Below are 17,461 nucleotides of genomic sequence, written 5' to 3' on the forward strand. Positions count from 1 at the left end.
TATAATCCCCTCAAAGAATCTATATATAGAATAATGGAAAACACGGCCACCACCTGCCATAATCCCCTCAAAGAACCCCTGTATACAGACTAATAGGGTACACAGTCACCTCCTGCCTTGGTTTCCTCACAGAACCCTCATATATGAACGAATGGGGTACACAGCCACCTACTGCTCCGGTCTCCTCACAGAACAATCATATAAATAGCAATGTTGTATACAACCACCCCCTCCTTCTCCAGTCTCCTCACAAAGTCCCCATATATACAGAATAATGGGGGTTCACAGCCACCTCCTGCTCGGGCATCATCACATACTCCACATATATACGAAATGGTGTATGTAGCCCCCTCCTGTCCCGGTCTCCTGGCAGAACCCCCATGTACAGAACAATGGGGTACACAGCCCTCAGCATTCCAGATCTCCTCACTCACCAGTTTGACGCAGATAATAAATGGCGGTTTGGCTTCTTTAAAATGGAGGATAGGGATCTTTGGTTTTGGTCTTTTCTAAAAGAAACAAAAAGCAGAGGTTAGGTATAATCATAGGAGGGAACAAGGTGGACAGAAGATGGTACTTGCTGCAGGAAGTGTGGTGAGCATCGGGATGACAGCCTGGATCCTGCACCTTTACAATACAATCAGCAATACAACCCCCCCTCCCCTCCCCTATGTTATACCCTCACAGGTCCTCTTCAGCTGCACAAAATGTGATCATTATAACAACCAAAAGGATCAACCAACCTTTCTCCAGTCTACCACTAACCACTTCTCATTCCTAAACCCTTCTATGTTCTGGGAGTCTGCCATCTTGCCCATACAGCACCTCCAGGCCCCATAAAGGGGGTATTGCTCAACCCTTTTGTTTATTTCTGCATAAGCAGAATATAATTTCCGGCTCTGCTATTACTGGTGTGGTGATCTTTTCTCTTCATGAACTTCAATATACGAGATGTTGAAGTTGTACTTCTCATGGACGGCCCTCATTTATTACACAAAGGCTTCACTCACATTTCCACTGACACCATTGATCTTTTTAGCTATCTGTAAGGGAATAATTCAATGACCACAAGTATAAGGAGCATTCTTCCCACTGACCACCACACTTATGTATTATGAGTTGTATATATATAGTAATTTTTAGCAGAGGGTTCCCTGAGACCAGAAAGTTGTTTAAGGTTCCTTTGTGTTGAAAAGGTTGAGAAAGGCTACCTTAATCCAATCACCATGAAATGTGTCAAGGCAGATACTGATTGTCCAAGAAGAATATGGTAGGTGTGATAGTTGTGGAACCCCGCTATTCTAGGTAAATCATCCCACCCTTGGTGTTAGGAAATCTGCAAAGGTGTGTGCATATACAATGTCAGCATTGTATGTAAGCTACAATGTCTCTACCCTGGCAGATCAAGGTGGTAGTGCCACCTATGTGGGTATAAATGTTGGGGGATCTTCCTGGCACGCTAGAACTGAAGAAGGTGCTTGAATGACCTGCGAAACGTCTCCATTACAGAACAAGTCCAGCTGAAAGAGACCAACCACTATGAGGTATATCCCATGACCTGTCCTACGAGGTATATCCCATGACCTGTCCTATGAGCTATATCCCATGACCTGTCCTATGAGCTATATCCCATGACCCGTCCTACGAGGTATATCCCATGACCCGTCCTACGAGGTATATCTCATGACCTGTACTACGAGGTATATCCCATGACCTGTCCTACGAGGTATATCTCATGACCTGTCCTACGAGGTATATCCCATGACCCGTCCTACGAGGTATATCCCATGACCCGTCCTACGAGGTATATCTCATGACCCGTCCTACGAGGTATATCCCATGACCTGTCCTACGAGGTATATCCCATGACCCGTACTACGAGGTATATCCCATGACCCGTACTACGAGGTATATCCCATGACCCGTACTACGAGGTATATCCCATGACCTGTACTACGAGGTATATCCCATGACCCGTCCTACGAGGTATATCCCATGACCCGTCCTACGAGGTATATCTCATGACCCGTACTACGAGGTATATCCCATGACCTGTCCTACGAGGTATATCCCATGACCCGTACCACGAGGTATATCCCATGACCTGTCCTACGAGGTATATCCCATGACCTGTCCTACGAGGTATATCCCATGACCTGTCCTACGAGGTATATCTCATGACCTGTCCTACGAGGTATAGTATATGTCATGACCTGTCCTACGAGGTATATCCCATGACCTGTCCTACGAGGTATAGTATATGTCATGACTTGTCCTACGAGGTATATCTCATGACCTGTACTTCGAGATATATCCCATGACCTGTCCTATGAAGTATATCCCATGACCTGTCCTATGAAGTATATTCCATGACCAGTCCTACGAGGTATATCCCATGACCTGTCCTACGAGGTATATTCCATGACTTGTTCTACGAGGTATATCCCATGACCTGTCCTACGAGGTATATTCCATGACTTGTTCTACGAGGTATATTCCATGACCTGTACTTCGAGGTATATCCCATGACCTGTCCTATGAGCTATATTCCATGACCCGTCCTACGAGGTATATCCCATGACCTGTCCTACGAGGTATATTCCATGACTTGTTCTACGAGGTATATCCCATGACCTGTCCTACGAGGTATATCCCATGACTTGTTCTACGAGGTATATTCCATGACTTGTTCTACGAGGTATATCACATGACCTGTTCTACGAGGTATATTCCATGACCTGTACTTCGAGGTATATCCCATGACCTGTCCTATGAGCTATATCCCATGACCTGTCCTACGAGGTATATCCCATGACCTGTCCTACGAGGTATATTCCATGACTTGTTCTACGAGGTATATCCCATGACCTGTCCTACGAGGTATATCCCATGACTTGTTCTACGAGGTATATCCCATGACCTGTCCTACGAGGTATATTCCATGACTTGTTCTACGAGGTATATCCCATGACTGGGGTACTTGAAAACCTAGACATGGGCAAATCGTTTCGTTATGAATCGTAAATTCGGATAAAATTTTTGTTATTCAGAGATTTGGATGTTTTCAAGTTTCCAAATCACAACAGTAGTGAATTTCAATGAATCCAAAAGAACTTATAACGAAACGAAGTAACAAATTCGAAAAATTAACAAATCAATTAAAAAAAATATGAAAAATATTTTTTTTTAAAAATCAAACATGAATTTTTAAAATTATTAAAAAAAAAAAAAACGGAAAATAATAAAAAAAAAACGTGAAAGAAAACAATAGAACAGTAAAAAGAATAGAATAGAATAGAATGAATATAGCCATCTTCCTATAATTTGAATCGATTCGAAAATGATGATTATACTGACCGAATCTGAATATACAAAACAAATTCTAAAATTGAACCATTCAAATGTACCACATATGACAAAACAAAATTATTAACTTAAGGAACGAATCTGAAACTAAACACATTTTTCCGTCATGCACATCTCTAGAACCTATTTAGTGGTATAAAATGTTGCTCTGGGGTCTGTCTTCGTTATCAAACCTGAAAAATGACAACCATGAGGTCATTCCATAGACTGATAGAGGTATGTAGGACATTACAGTGCGGGCGTCCTTGTAGGCCCCCCCCCCCCCCCCAATAAGACAGCTCTGTATAGAAGTAGAAGAATTCCAGCACAGTAGATAACAGAAAGGTCTGTGTCCCATCACCCGCACCTTATCGCTGTGCTAGTCCAATCACCGCTTCAGGTCCCACAACCCCCCCCCCCCCCCCCCCCCCCCCCGTGTGGCTCCCTCCATACAGCATGAGGGCTAATTTTATCCCTGAAGGGGCGCCTGTAGATAAAAACAAACCGTGCAGCTTTGACCAAAGTTAAATAATGCCCTTGCTAGAGGTGTAAGCCATTTACATACCTCCAAAAGCCTGGCCGAAAAACTCCCACCCATCAGAGGAGCGAGCTCCCAAACCACTGCACATGGGTGGTCCGCTATCTCCTCGTCTAAACATTGCTGAGCTCACAGCTACTGCCACAGGGGAGAGAGTGCAGTGAATCATCTGGGAGTGTCTTGGCAACATCCTAGCAACAAGGCAGGACAGGATGATGCCATCTCTGGGAGTTTTTTGGCTAGGCTTTAGGAAGTACGTAAATGGTCCTGCCTTGTTGCTAGGATGTTGCCAAGACACTCCCGGCTGTCACTGCTCACCCCCACTATCAGAGGAGCGAGCTTTCAAATCACGGCACATGGGTGGTCCATTATCTCCTCATTTCTACATCACTGAGCTTGGAGCTACTGCCACAGGGGAGAGAGAGGAGGACTGAATCTTCTGTCTTAGCAACATCCTAGCAACAAGGCAGGATGGGAGGATGCCATCTTTGGGAGTTTTCCGGCCAGGTTTTGGGAGGTACATAAATGTCCTCCTCCTTTAGCAAGGGCATTATTTAACTTTGGTCAAAGCTGCACCCCGTATCTGCATAGGCAGTTTTTTTTGGTAAAGGTGAGGAGTAGGCATTTGGGGTCACCACTATCCAGGGCCTGCAGCTTCCACTAACAGCTCCAACCTGCTTAACAGACCATGAGCAAGAATCTGCACACCTCCAGCTCCAAGTGCCTGAAACATGTTATAAAGTCTGGCTCGCGGTGTGACTTTCCCACATTTCTCCTGATATATGAAAAGGTTTTCCTTTATTACACATACAAGACATACTGAGTGCATGTCCAGCCAAAATGGCTTCTTTTGGGTGTTGGATGCAGTGTGGAATGGTTGGAACCCCTGCCAGGTTTTCACAGCTATTAGAGAGATTCTCCCCTCACTTCCTGTTCTGGTGACAACACTTTTACCGGACTGAAAGTGAAAGAAAATCTGCAACAGGGACATAGGCAGCAATAAGAACATGACAGAGGTTCTAGTCTTCCCCTCGTCGGTTGGATTTCTTACTTTTATGTTTCTGGTGGAGATTTGTTCCCTTACTTCCTGTCTGGGGAAGCTGTTGTCACCAGGGCAGGAAGTGAGGGTAAATCTCTAATGAAGCACTAGATAGCAGTAGAAACTTACCAGGGAGTTTAATCTCTCCTGTCGCCATCAAAACCAAGGAAAGAAGTTTTGCTGATAAGATGCTATTAAAGCTGAACTCCGAGGTAAGCAACCTGAATCCATTTGTGTCTTCTCCTTGGATCTCAGTGTGATTTGTGTATTTCTTTCGGATCTGTGCAGTAATCCAGTGTGAGACTTCCTGTAACAAAGACCGCTCACTGCTGATCTCTCTCCTCGTGCAGGGGGACTGGTCTTGTCTCCACCCCTCCTGTAGTAGGCCCCTCCCACAGCTCTGCTCTCTCTTCTCGTGCAGGGTGACTGGTCTTGTCTCCTCCGCCTCCTGTAGTAGGCCCCTCCCACAGCTCTTTCTCCTCATGCAGGGTGACTGGCCTTGTCTCTGTCCCCTCCTGTAGTTTTCTGCAGTGGGTGGAGCCTGCTGGGCCCCTCCCACAGCTCTGGTCTTGTCTCCGCCCCCTCATGTAGTATGCCCTTCCCACAGCTTTTCTCTCTCTCTCCTTGTGCAGGATGACTGGTCTTGTATCCACCCCTTCCTGTAGTTTTCTGCAGGTAGCCTATAGTGGGTGGAGCCTGCTTGGTACCTCCCACAGCTCTTCTCTCTCTCCTTGTGCAGGGTGACTGGTCTTGTCTCCACCCCTTCCTGTAGTAGGCCCCTCCCATAGCTCTGCTCTATGTACAGCACAGTGATGATTCCCCCTATTACTTTTACAAGATAATATATGGGTTTGCAAATGTATTTAGTACACACAAAGTCGATTTATATCCTTTTTGGCTTTTGAGTGATGTATTTAAATGAAAGGTTCTGTGCCTGGAGTTCAGCTTTAACATATTTCTGAGTTTACAAATCTCTGGACCAACAAGTTTTCTGTTATGTATCGGGGATTGTAATGTAAGCGGATTAGAATGGTAGAATCTTTATGCTCTCACCTCGGACTCCTCATGTGTGTAGAAACCTTTGCAGATTTTTTTGCAATCGACATCGCAGAACGCCATTACCTGCAACACAAACAACGGGCTGTCAGTCTCCACCTGACGAGGCCGAAGACTTCTCCATAGTTGGGCCACATGGGGGGGGATTTACTAAAACTGGAGAGTACAGAATCTGGTGCTGCTCTGCATAGAAACCAATCAGCTTCCGGGTTTCTTTGTCAAAGCTTAACCAAATAAGCTGAAGTTAGAAGTGGATTGGCTGCCATGCCCAGCTGCACCAGTTTTAGTAAGTCTCCCCTCCATTGCTTATAGCAAAAAAAAAAAAGAAGTAAAGACATTTGATGCTCAGCAGTGACGTATATGTGGTATAAGACGAGTCATTCCAGTGTTTCCGGGTCATTTCTTTTTTATCATGAGGCTTTTATTGCAAAATCAGAAGCATAACAAAGCAATTATTACAATACAATTCAGTTTGTCATATAGAAACCAAATAGCCACATCATGTAATACCCAGAGAAGGGTGAATAGTCATAGCATTGTATTGGCATTGCGTACCGCCAAATGGTGAAACATTACGAACCCGGGCAATTGTATCAGCAATCATATCTTTCCCTACAATGGTAATCACCTCTCAACCAGTCATGACCCATGAATACCATGAAACCTACAGGCATTGGAGTAGCCTCCTCATTTGGACAAGTTCTTTGGGGCCAAGTCTCGGTGTATGAAGCCAGGGGGCCCATCGTTTGTCAAATTTACCAGGCCTCCCCCTGTGTGGATCGTTGTACCGTTCAAGGATAAGGGTATTACCCATGTGTTGAATCCAGGATTTGACAGTCGAGGGAGTGGCAGATTTCCATCCCGTAAGTATTGTTTTCCTAGCTTGGAACAAAGCTCTAGAGAAGGCCGTTCCTTGTCATCTCCTCTGGAATTGCCTCCTCCAATACGCCTAAAAGGCTACGTATCCGATCAAGAGGAACATTTGTTTGGAATACCTGGTTAAGTGTTACACAGTTAGCCAGGTTGAAAAAAAGAAAAGTCCATCTACTTCAACCATAAAAAAAATAAAATAAAAAATATCATACAGTCCCATATACCCCATACTATACCCACAGTTGATCCAGAGGAAGGTGAAAAAAACCCCAGAAAAGCAGGATCCAATTTGCTACAGCAGGGGAAAATATTTGTTCCTGATCCCAGAGAGGCAATCAGATTTTCCCTTTATCCACTTTACCTATAAATGTCAGTACCCAGTTATATTATGTACATTTAGGGAAGTATCCAGGCCTTTCTTAAAGCAATCTACTGAGCTGGCCAGAACCACCTCTGGAGGGAGTCTATTCCACATTTTCACAGCTCTTACTGTGAAGAAACCTTTCTGTATTTGGAGATTAAATCTCTTTTCCTCTAGACATAAAGAGTGCCCCCCTGTCCTCTGTATTGACCGTAAAGTGAATAACTCAACACCAAGTTCACTATATGGACCACTTATATATTTATACATGGTGATCATATCCCCCCTTAAAGTGGATGTAAACCCAATGTCATCCTTTCTAAACTCCTGCCATAGGGGTTATCTATAAGGATAGACACGCCTCCTGCATGTATCTTTACCTGTCAAATGTCTCCCCTCTGTCTGTTATGAGACCCGAAAAACTGCAGATTCTGTGGGCGGGGTCTGTTGTCTGGAGCTCGGTGGGTGGAGTCGTGATGTCAGTAGACTCCCCGCCCACCTCTACACTCCCCTTGTCAATATACATTTTCTCCTGTGTATTTCTAACACTGAACTTCTGCTATGATCTCTAACATCCAGTGAAAAGACAGGAAAGTAACCACATGACTTCAGCATGACAAATCATGCTGAGGTGTGGAACAGCCAATCCCTGCAGAGCTGCTGAAGAAAGGAGTGGGGGGAGGGAATTAAAAAATAATTCCTGTCTTAGGCTACTGCACGAGATATGTAAATCACCTGTCACTCACAACGTTTTTCTCAGTTTGTCAAGTTTTATCTCACTGAACAATAAAAGAGGATTGCTCCGAGATGGATTAACTCTTTGTGGCAAGACTGGGCTCAAATGATAGGAAATCTTATACTCTACAGTATGACATAAAAAAAAAAAAAAATTCGGGTTTACATCCACTTTAATCTCCTCTTCTCAAAAGTCAATAAATTCAGTTCCTCTAATCTTTCCCCATAGCTGAGCTCCTCCATGCCTCTTATCAGTTTGGTTGCCCTTCTCTACACTTTCTCCAGTTCCCTGATATCCTTTTTGAGAACCGGAGCCCAAAACTGAACTGAATATTCCAGATGAGGTCTTACTAATGATTTGTACAGATGATGTCTCTCTCTCTCTGGAGTCCATCCCTCTCTTATACAAGAAAGGACTTTTCTCGCATTGGAAACCACAGCTTGGCATTGCATGTTATTATTGAGCTTATGCTCTATCAAAAACCCCAGATCCTTCTCCAAGTGTGGCCAGGAAGGACCCCCTTCCAGTATCTATGGGGCATCGCCAGAGAAGATGTAGCAGGTCCCCTGGCACTATTTTACATTTACCACACAAGGAGTCAGGTAGTTTGCCCATTCTGTGAAGTTTTACTGGAGTATAATGTACTCTTAGCAGTATATATAATTGGGATACTTTCTGCGATACATCCGGTGAACCAGTGTTAACAGGTTGAAGGGCCTCCTCCCATTGATCCCCCTGGAGATAGGGCCTAGGTCCCCCTCCCACAGAGCCATTGCTTTGGAGCAATCCTCTAAAAATGCAGAGAGGAGCAGAAGAGAGCATTGGGAGATTATCCCCTTTGTTTCTGTGGCATTTTGAAGTAAAATGACAGATAGGGGTGGGTGATTGTACCCATTCTACTGCGTTACCCTACGCTCTAACAGCATGTTGTAGTTGCAAGTAAAGTAAAACCTTGGTTTGAGCGCATTTTGCAAACCAAGCAACATTTTTAAATACATTTTGACTTGATATACAAGTAGCGTCACAACTGAGGATAAAAGAGAAGAGAGGCGACTCTAAGTGTAGCAATATGGTTACATTTAATGAAGGTACAACATTTAGCAACATATTGCTACACTTAGAGGCGCCTCTCTTCTCTTTTATACTCTGGAGCTCCTGCTGGATTTTTCTTCTAATCCCCTTGTGGAGGCTTCTATTTGTGGATGGACATTTTATGGTTACTCAACCGATCACATCACTATAATCTTTTTATATGGACTATAAACTGAAGGATTTATGAATAAATGGTTGTGGAATGAATCATCTGAGTTTCCATTATTTCTTATGGGGAAATGGTGGAACATGGAAGAGGCAAGTTATTCCTGGAGAACGCCACCTGGGTCCCTGTTGGAGTTCGGCCAGTTCCATCGTACGATTTATTCCCCCAAATTGGGCTGTATATTGTGTACAGTCATTCAAAGTTACACATTACAGTGAGCCTGCACCTTTAAAAAGAAGTTGGCAATGCCATTTTCCAATATTTCTATTTTTTTTGCAGGTTCCCTTTAAAGCAGAACACCAACAGAAATAAAAAAAAATAATAATAGCCTAATAAATAATAAAAACCCAAAAATCAGCTTTTGCTGCAACACACCTTTAGCCTGGAGCTGTTCCCCGCAGCGACCCTTTTCTGCCAGCAGATGTCCCCAGTCTTCTGGATTGAACAAAGGCCATCATCGTTCTGTTCATCTGCATGGTTCCTGCTCAGCACATAAACTGATTGGCTCCTTCTGCTGTTTCCCCCCACCCCACTCCGACCTCTGCTGTACAGGGGACTGCAAGAGGCTGAAAGAAACTCTAGTAGTCACACTGCTTGCATTAAAAAAAATATAGACCTAATGATTTATATAAGCTGATATAAAGGACACACATTAACGAAGCTCAAGCTTCAACAATGAAGCCAAGGGAGATGCACAATATTGTCAAAAGTATTGGGACGCCTGCCTTTACACGCACATGAACTTTAATTGCATCCCAGTCTTAGTCCGTAGGGTTCAATATTGAGTTGGCCTACTCTTTGCAGCTATAACAGCTTCAACTGTGAGCCAGGCCTTCTCGTCCAACATCAGTGCCTGACCTCACAAATGCTCTTCTGGAAGAATGGTCAAACATTCCCATAGACACACTCCTAAACCTTGTGGACGGCCTTCCCAGAAGAGATGAAGCTGTTATAGCTGCAAACATTCCCATAGACACACTCCTAAACCTTGTGGACGGCCTTCCCAGAAGAGATGAAGCTGTTATAGCTGCAAACATTCCCATAGACACACTTTTGAGTTCCTCCACACCAAACTGGTCAAACAATGTCTTTCTGGAGCTGGCTTTGTACACAGGGGGCTCAGTCATGCACCTTCCTAGAAGAGTTGAAGCTGTTATAGCTGCAAAGGGTGGGCCAAAGTTCACGTGCGTGTAAAGGCAGGCGTCCCAATACTTTTGACAACATAGTGTACCACCTACCACTGCTTTCCAAATAGGAGAATGAGGTCGCGATACAATCACATCCAAAGGACGCACTTGCGGCAAGGTGAAGAGGGAATTCGGTGTGAAATCCCTTTTCAAACAGGCGTGCAGGAGGCAGCCTATAGCCTGCTAACAACTTGATTTACTATGGATTGTGAGGCAGCAGCTAGGCCCGTGTGAAAGAGGTCTTGTACCCCCTGTACAGCAGAGCTGGAGCATGAGAGGAAGAAGCATCATAAGATGCCAATTAGTTCATATGCTTACAAGAAGCATGGTGATAGGAGGAGCAAGCAGAATGACAAAGAGGTGAACTAATCGCTATGCTGCTTCTCCTTTAACTGTCCAGTCACAGGCTGGGGGTGGGTCCGGAACAACCTGGGCTCAAGGGAAGTAGGCTGAATGATGCCGACCATCAGACTGAGGACATCTAGAGGCAGAAAGAAGTACTGCAGGGGAATTTTCTGCATTGAAAGCGAAGTACCAAAGCCTGGTTTGGTTTTGGCTGGAGTTCTGTTTTAATTAATACAGAACATACGTGCGTCATTTGTGTCTATCTGCCTGGAGTTCTGTGTTAATTTGACAAACCCCCAAAAACAGGGACAGCCGTGCCAAAAACCAGGATTGTCGGGAGGTTATTTTAAAATCTTTCCTCGTTTTCTGCGACCTTTTAAATTTTTGCTTAAGGGAACAAACTTTGTTGGGGAGGGAGGAATAAGTTGCAGTAAAATAAACACCTTTCAGAGCTCTGCCGTGACGGCGCACAACCACAGCGACCCAGGCGTGCCGATCACTCCTCTGCTCACATGCCGGGGAGTTGTGTACACTGAGCTGTGCAGACAGATGTAAAGTACACAGTGGGCCTGGCACTGACTACGTGTCCCGGGGTGACGTACACCGGCGTGCGCTGCAAAACAAATCCGATGGACGAAAAGGAAAACACAGCAAAAAAAAAAAAAAAAACACAAACAGATCTGAGACAGACGAGGTGCGGCCGTCGCTGGAGACGCACACTGCCACGAGAGCTGCTGTGACGTGTAAACAGTAACATGTAAACCATGCATCTCATTTCCAAATGCTTATTTAATATGGAGTGCAGACATGTGCTAGAAAAATAATCAGACAACCAATAGACCACCCACTCCGAGGACAGACGGGTTCAGTGTGGTTCAAAACAACTGCTGAGAGCTTTGTAAATTGTATATTTGTACACCAGAGGCACACTATACATTGGCACCAGGCTACCGGAATATCTGATAAAATACATATGGTGGGTAGATACACATATGGCTGCTGGGGTATGAAGGAATAAGTTGCATGGCTCCATCCACTGTCCTGAAATGAGGAATAATCCTCTAATTTTTGTGATATGTGATGGAATAAACCATGGGAGTACCTTCCGTTCTAAGTAAGCTTTAAAGTTCTTTTTGATTAGTCTTCTCACGACGGTTATACTTACTGTCTTGCTGATAAAATACATTAAAAGTAAAGTTCTTCAGAATTCACTTATACATTATGTGACGGTCTCTTCAAGGACATCTCCAGTATACATCAAGAGTTCTCCTAAGGCTCGAATAGCAGAGCTCCTAAGGTCTTCAAGATTTACTCATGCATAATTGGATGTCTCTTCAAGGAAATCTCCAGTATACCGCAAGAATTTTCCTAAGGTTCTAATAGCAGAGCACCTAAGGTCTTCAAGATTTACTAATTCATAATTGGATGTCTCTTCAAGGAAGTCTCCAGTATACCTCAAGAATTTTCCTAAGGATCTAATAGCTGAGCTCCTAAAGTCTCCAAGGTTTACTCATGCATCTTTGGACCATCTTAAGGAAATCTCCAATATACCTCAAGAGTTCTCCTAAGGTTCTTATAGCAGAGCTCCAAAGGTCTTCAAGATTTACTCATACATAATTGGATGTCTCTTCAAGGAAATCTCCAGTATACCTCAAGAATTTTCCTAAGGTTCTAATAGCAGAGCTCCTAAGGTCTCCAAGATTCACTCATACATAATTGGATGTCTCTTCCAGGAAGTCTCTAGTATACCACAAGAATTTTCCTAAGGATCTAATAGCAGAGCTCCTAAGGTCTTCACGATTTACTCATACATTATTGGATGTCTCTTCAAGGAAATCTCCAGTATACCTTCAAGAATTTTTTCTAAGGTTCTAATAGCAGAGCTCCTAAGGTCTTCAAGATTTACTCATACATAATTGGATGTCTCTTCAAGGAAGTCTCCAGTATACCTCAAGAATTTTCCTAAGGATCTAATAGCAGAGCTCCTAAAGTCTCCAAGATTTACTCATGCATCTTTGGACCATCTTAAGGAAATCTCCAATATACCTCAAGAGTTCTCCTAAGGTTCTTATAGCAGAGCTCCAAAGGTCTTCAAGATTTACTCATACATTATTTGACCGTCTCTTCAAGGAAATCTCCAGTATACCTCAAGAGTTCTCCTAAGTTTCTAATAGCAGAGCTCCGAAGGTCTTCAAGATGTACTAAAAGCAGAGTTCCAAAATTGTTGAGGATTTACTCTTGCATCACTGGACCATATCTTCATGGAAATCTCCAGTGTGCCTCAAGAATTTTCCTAAAGTACTAATAGCAGAGCTCCTTAAAGGGGAACGAAACCCTCCCACCCTTTTCAGCCAAGGAAGCTGCCATCGTAGCTTCTGTTTGATCTGCAACTGCCATGGTGCTGTACATGTCATTGGTTATGACACCAGCTATTTTACTATATGCGCTTCAAGCCCACCCTTTCTTGAAGCCTATTAGAGCCACTGGCTCTAATCATGTGCTTAAAAAAAAAAAAAAAACACACACCCCCCCCCCCATTGGAATCCATGCCTCCAGCACCCTGCATATAGATTAGGGGGCCGGACACATGAATTAGGGGGTCTGTCACTGTTCAGGACTGTATTTCTGTTGAGTAATTCCTGTTTGGTACCGTCCATCTATACACTTCAAAGGGGGTGCTTTCACCCTGAAGCATGAAGTCTTAAAATATAAAAGTGTCCTCATTTTCAAGTTTGTTACTGGAGTATCCGTAGGCTCACCCTCACCCTACTCAAAAAAAAAAAAAAAAAAAAAAGACTTGCACAGCCTGGTTACTGACTCAAGTGTGTGTGGAAATGTCCATCAGGGAATGGAAGCCAAAATCAAATCTCCAAAACCATTCCGGTCTGTATATGTGCCTCATACCATAAAAGCTGTGCTCTTTCCACAGCACACTGGAGAGTTGGACCGTTGCACAGCGGTCTGGGTCTCCAGCGGGCACACACTTAATCTGCACAGTGCTCCCATCAACAATGTTCATTCTTCCTGAGCAGTGTTGTTGATTGGAGCAGTGGCGGCCCATCCATACGGGGCGCAGGGGAGCCGCCCCCCTTAATCCACATGCAGGGTGTCGGATGCATGGGTTCCAATGGGGGTTTGTTTTTGTTTTTCTAAGCATATGATTAGAGCCGGAGGCTCTAATTGGCTTCAAAAAGGTTGGGCTTGGGGCGCAGAGCACTGCGCCCTGACCCCACCCAGTTGTGTGACAATGGCAAATTAATATTCGCTCTCGTCTTCCTGATTCTCCTCCCAGCCAATCAAGAAGCGGGATTGGCCGAGAGGAGAAGCGACTGTATTGGCCGCCGAGGACGAGGAGATGCAGGGGAAGCACCAAGGAGGAGACGCAGGAAGGATCTGGAGGCGACCCAGTTGTGTGACAATAGCAAATTAATATTCGCTCGTCTTCCTGATTCTCCTACCAGCCAATCAGGAAGCGGGACTGGCCGAGAGGAGAAGCGATCGTATTGGTCTTCGAGGAGTAGGAGACGCAGGAAGGATCCGGAGGCGCTAATTGGCTTCAAAAAGGTTGGGCTTGGGGTGCAGAGCACTGCGCCCTGAGCCCACCCAGTTGTGTGACAATAGCGAATTAATATTCGCTCTTGTCTTCCCGATTCTCCTCCCACCCAATCAGGAAGCGGGATTGGCCAAGAGGAGAAGCGACCGTATGAGAAGGAGGAGACGCAGGGGAAGCCACCGAGGAGGAGGAGATGCAGGAAGGATCCGAAGCTGCCCGCAGACCTAGTTGGTTAAGTACGGGGCTAGTGGGCGGATGGACGAGAGAGCGAGCGTTGGGGGGGGAGGACCGACCGACCCTGGGGGGGTGGCCTTTTGGTTTGTTTGCCGCCCCTCAAAATGGAGCACCAGCTGCCGCCACTGTTTTGGAGCACTATGCAGGGGAGGAATGTCATACAGTTACACTCTGATTCCAGCGGTCCGGCCCTTCAGGGTGCTGCCAATATGCCAATACAAGACATCATTAATTATACAAAGCACAAACCGTTAAATAAAAAAAAAAGGCGAATGATGCCAAAGATACTGAAAAGTAGATGTAGGGTTTCCATACATGAACTCCCCCTGTCTCTGTGCTTCCTCCATCTGCTGCGCGTGCTTGGTAGATATAAACACAATGCACAGAAGTCACGGCACCGCAGAATGGTAACTCAACAATAATTCCAATAAGTGAAATGCAGACCGTCTGCTGAACGGTATTTCACCTCTTTTGGAACGGATCTGTTTTGGCCATTAGAAGGGTAGCCGGCGCTCACCCCGGTATGAATCAGGTTTAGCGCTTTCTGTCTGAAGTATCATGGAGCTGGCAGTGAGAGGTAATAATATAAATGAAGGGTAGAGGTATGAGAGCGGGGGGGGGGGGGGTCCAGTCTCCAGGCCTCTGTGTACGATAATCCAGTTATCCCCGGCAGTGGATCTTTCATCCTAATTCAGTTCCCTTCTGTGTCCTCGGGGGACTCATCCGCTGCTCCTGCAACTGTGCAGCCCAGAGCAGGTGTGAAGGAACGGCCGGACGGGGGTCTGTAAAACGCATTGCGCGCAAAGCGTTGCCATAGGAAAGCAACAATCACAGTCTAGGAAGATGGCTTGGGAGACCGATGCTGACCTCATGTAAGTTATTCCTCACCTGACGCACATTGTACGGATTCCAGCACTCCTGTTTCTACCATCACAGCCATTTCCTGGGGATAGACGGATTCTCGGATTTAATATCGTGGCTGGGGACGGCAGCCAGGACCGGGGGAAGCTGCTTTTCTGGACAGCTACTCCGTTTTTTTTTTTTTAACACTGTAGGTGCTGCAACTTGTGTGCTCCTACAATAAGCGATATTACTGCAAAGGCGTAGGAAACGCAACATTTCTGTACAAAAAACACACTGAAGTGAATTTTAGGGCAAACAAATGCAATTAATTACCAAATGTTTGGTAAAATATAAATGATGAGGTTGCACAGAGTACATAGATACCCAACATGTCAAACCTTAAATTTGTGTGTGCCCGTGAAATGGCGACAAACTTTAGTACCCTATATTTTCTATAGGTGATGCTTCAAAAGCCCCCTATAGGTCATCAGTTTAGTGTTACGGAGGAGGTCTTGCACTAGAATTATTGCTCTCACTCCGGCGTGAGCGGCGATTTGTAACATGTATTACCAGGGCTTTTTTTTCTCAGGGAAAAGGTGCAGGTAGTACCAACTTCTGAGTCACCCCTTGTCTCCGCCCTCTACCCACCTACGAGCACCGCCCCTTGATTCCGCCCCCTACCCACCTCCGAGCACCGTCCCTTGATTCCGCCCCCTACCCACCTCCGAGCACCGTCCCTTGATTCCGCCCCCTACCCACCTCCGAGCACCGTCCCTTGATTCCGCCCCCTACCCACCTCCGAGCACCGTCCCTTGATTCCGCCCCCTACCCACCTCCGAGCACCGTCCCTTGATTCCGCCCCCTACCCACCTCCGAGCACCGTCCCTTGATTCCGCCCCCTACCCACCTCCGAGCACCGTCCCTTGATTCCGCCCCCTACCCACCTCCGAGCACCGTCCCTTGATTCCGCCCCCTACCCACCTCCGAGCACCGTCCCTTGATTCCGCCCCCTATCCACCTCCGAGCACCGTCCCTTGATTCCGCCCCCTACCTCCGAGCACCATCCCTTGATTCCGCCCCCTACCCACCTCTGAGCACCGTCCCTTGATTCCGCCCTCTACCCACCTCCGAGCACCGTCCCTTGATTCCGCCCTCTACCCACCTCCGAGCACCGTCCATTGATTCCACCTCCTACCCACCTCTCAGTACCGCCCCAATTTAGAAAATACACAACCAAGTATAGTTTTGTAGTGCCAAAGTAATTTGTATGGAACATGTTAATAATAACAAGAAAAGCAGTACACTAGATCCCCTGCAACCAGCAACAATAGACCCCACTCCTAGCAACAATAGATCCTTTCTGCAACAATAGATCCTCAGCAACAGCAAATCCAACCAGAAACAATAGATCCCCCAGCAACAATCGACCTTTCCAGCAATAACACATTCACCCCAGCAGCAACAATAGATCTCCCAAAAACTACAATACACTTCTTCAGCAACAATCGATCAATCACCTGCAACAATATTACCCCCCCCCAGCAAGAGTAGATCAACTCCAGCAACTATAGACCCCGCCAGCAACAACAGATGTCCTAGCAGCCAGCAACAGTAGACCCCTCCCAGCAACCATAAATTCTCCAGCAGCCAGCAACAGTAGACCTCTCCTAGCCAATAAAAAAAGGTTTATAGGGCGCACAGGACTAACATGATCCAGAAAATGTCTCTACTAAAATTAGGCAGTCCAAAATAAAAAGAAAGGTGTTGGTAAGGATGATGGGAAGGTAGGATGATCTTCAGCAAAAAGGGCTGCAACTTTAAAAGACTGAAGCAGGCTCTATAATGACACAAGAAAACAACAAAGGCGCCTCTAAGTGCAGAAGATTAACAATTTTAATGCCCCAAAACGGGTTAAAAACACTTACAGAATGGAAGTGGTAATCAGGCACATCATAATTTAAGCTGCATTGGAAAGGGTGGCGGTCAGAGGAAGCCTCAGGTTGAAAAAGGAACGATTGATGGTTCCGAAACGCGTCCCTTTCTGATGACATCACATCCTCGCCCAGGCTGTTTGTTTGCGGTTCAGGCTGGTT

The 17,461-nt window shown here is 45.5% G+C and overlaps 1 protein-coding gene across 3 annotated transcripts in view; it reads right to left on the reverse strand.

Moving 5' to 3' along the window:
• Positions 1-17,461, reverse strand: part of B3GNTL1 (UDP-GlcNAc:betaGal beta-1,3-N-acetylglucosaminyltransferase like 1) — a 431,353-nt gene that overhangs the window by 10,048 nt on the left and 403,844 nt on the right. For all 3 annotated transcript variants that reach the window (XM_073606958.1, XM_073606957.1, XM_073606959.1), the window contains 2 exons: positions 5,976-6,044; positions 435-509 (listed from right to left, as the gene is read on the reverse strand). In XM_073606958.1, the coding sequence (XP_073463059.1) occupies positions 435-509; positions 5,976-6,044 (144 nt within the window). The remainder of the gene's footprint in view (positions 1-434; positions 510-5,975; positions 6,045-17,461) is intronic.

Source organism: Aquarana catesbeiana, linkage group LG12, assembly GCF_042186555.1.
Source record: "Aquarana catesbeiana isolate 2022-GZ linkage group LG12, ASM4218655v1, whole genome shotgun sequence".
Lineage (NCBI taxonomy): Eukaryota > Metazoa > Chordata > Amphibia > Anura > Ranidae > Aquarana > Aquarana catesbeiana.